Below are 2500 nucleotides of genomic sequence, written 5' to 3'. Positions count from 1 at the left end.
TGAGCTTTAGATGAAATGCATGGCCTAAAACTCTAGGCTTTGGTTCCCAAACTTTCTCCTGCTGGTACTCCCTTCTGGACCTTAGAATATGTGACCCCTATCCCAATATTCCAAATGGCAGACATTTTTTTCTCCTACTGTACAATTGTTCAGTTTTAATTTGAACTTTTAATTGATCTTAAATTTGAAAAGTTAATAAACCACCACCACCATCACACACACACGCACACGCACACGCACACGCGCACGCGCACGCACACGCACACACACACACACACACACACACACACACACACACACACACACACACACACACACACACACACACACACACACACACACATACACACACACACCACCACCACCATCCACTTAGGGTCCCGACCCCCAGTTTGGGAACCACCGGCCTGGACATTTTATCTCTGTAGCAGGCTTGTAAAGCTCATATGATGTACATGGCTTACGCTTTGATCTGCCTGTGAGGTGGACATGTTCTCATGTCGTAGCGAATGCATATCATGTTCCATTCCCTTGTGTCAGATTACTGTGAGCGTGTAGCGGCTTTGGAGTGCACTGCCTGCCTACGGTACTCAAGGGCTGTGCAATGACGAGAAAATAAAATCAACTAAAAATGGTATTTATGAATTGCCAATAGATCAAAAACATAACTTCTAATCATTGTTCATGACCATTTAGATTAGTTTTACTGATTTTTAAAAAAAATCCGTCAATATTATCAAATACTTTGCCATGTTGCCCATCCCTAGCTATCTTTTTCTCTTTATCTCTATTTTATCTCACATAGCACTGTAAGGGACTGGTGGGTCTTTGATCTGTGTGATAGTGAACATACAGCATGTTGCGTTCTTCTGTGTCACGCTATATCATGATCAGGGAAGCTGACAGGGGGAAAACAAAACAGGCCACTTGTCCTGGGCCCAGAAGGAAGAGAGGGGGCCAAGAATTGGGTCCTCACCACATTGAGCCCGTTTACATTACCACAATAATTGGGTTATTGGAAAAACAGGTTATTGGCAAAACTGTTTATTGCTGTTTACATGCAGTATGTCGGCTGCCTGTGTTCTACTCAAGTGTGTGACACGAAGCTAGAATTTAAGTTTGTGATTGGCTACTTATCACTCTACAATGTCAATAACCTGATAACACGATTATGCAGGATACATGTCAGTTTATTAGCCAAAAACCTACCTGTGCAAATCGGATTTCTCATAAACCGATAACAGCAATAAACCAATTATTAAAACAGTTTATTCAGTTTACATGAGCACTTGAATAAACCGGTTACTCAAAAAACCTGATTTATAAACGGTTTATTGATATGCATATAAAGGGGCTCATTGTAAGTACTGCACTGTATTGGGTGTGGGGGAGCCCTTTTAGATGTCTTTGTCCAGGGCCCAGCCAGAGTTGTCAGCTGCCCTGACCATGATCATAGGCTTCTTGAATGATGTTCGGTGATCAAAGATCGCCTGCCAATGCCTCCTAACATCTGGTTGCATCTCAGGTTTTGACACTGATCTCACTACACTGCTGGTGTGGCTGGCCAAGAACCGCTCCATCAGACACCTGTCTCTGGGCAAGAACTTCAATAACATCAAGTCCAAGTACGTACAAACCTGTGTTTTAACCCTTTTTGTGCAGAATCTCTCTTTTAACCCTGGTGTCACCAAAATTGTAATGGCCACGTCTTAATCTGTTAGAAAAGAGACTTGGTCATGTCATGGCAGTGTTGTTATGATGTAGTGAATAATAGGATAGCTGGTTTTCCCATCTGCATTAATTTATAGGGTTACCTTTTAACCCATTGATGCCTAAAGCACCTGCAAAAAACGCCTGCTGAATGCCTAAGCCCTTGTTGGGAGAGTTGCCCTCAGCCTATAAAAACCTAAATATCTCAGCTTCTGATGCACATAAAAACATGACATATGTTGCATTTTAAACCTTAAGACCCTCATCTTGCATTAGAATGTGTTAATTCTGCTTTTGAAGTACGCAGATTTTTATTAAGAAAGCTAAAATCTGAATGCAGCGTATATGTCGATCCAGGCACCAAAGGTCAAACAACATATACGAGTCATCAGGCTAAAATGGGTTAAGCCATAAGAAGGAAAATTTTCTGTGTGACAAAACATGATGACAAAATCTACTGTCATTCTCTCTTCCACCCCCACCTCCTACTCTCCTGCTCCCCCTCCCACCCTCACCTCTTACTCTCCTGCCTCTCTTTCTAGGAATTTGGGGCAGGTCCTCAGCAACTTGGTTCACATGATCCAGGAAGATGAGTCGGTGGGTTGTTTTCTCTCAGGGCCCCTTCGGCCACATCTGACCTCCGACCTTGTCTTGGGCTTCTCGTCTAACTAACAGAAGAATTATCCTAGCCTAGCGAGTTTTTAATCTAACCCCTGAAGCGGTGGTCTCTTAATGACCGTCTACTTGGTTGCACCTCAAAGTACTGCATGTGAAGAGCTTCATATTTTGC

General features: G+C 42.8%; 1 protein-coding gene across 1 annotated transcript in view; it reads left to right on the top strand.

Annotated features, from left to right (window-relative positions):
- Positions 1-2500, top strand: part of LOC134436350 (F-actin-uncapping protein LRRC16A-like) — a 69306-nt gene that overhangs the window by 41115 nt on the left and 25691 nt on the right. The window contains exons 19-20 of the mRNA XM_063185508.1: positions 1526-1625; positions 2253-2307. Of these exons, the coding sequence (XP_063041578.1) occupies positions 1526-1625; positions 2253-2307 (155 nt within the window). The remainder of the gene's footprint in view (positions 1-1525; positions 1626-2252; positions 2308-2500) is intronic.

This window comes from Engraulis encrasicolus, chromosome 20 (assembly GCF_034702125.1).
Source record: "Engraulis encrasicolus isolate BLACKSEA-1 chromosome 20, IST_EnEncr_1.0, whole genome shotgun sequence".
NCBI lineage: Eukaryota > Metazoa > Chordata > Actinopteri > Clupeiformes > Engraulidae > Engraulis > Engraulis encrasicolus.
The sequence above is the reverse complement of the archived record's forward strand: the minus strand, read 5'-3'. Positions and strand labels throughout refer to the sequence as shown.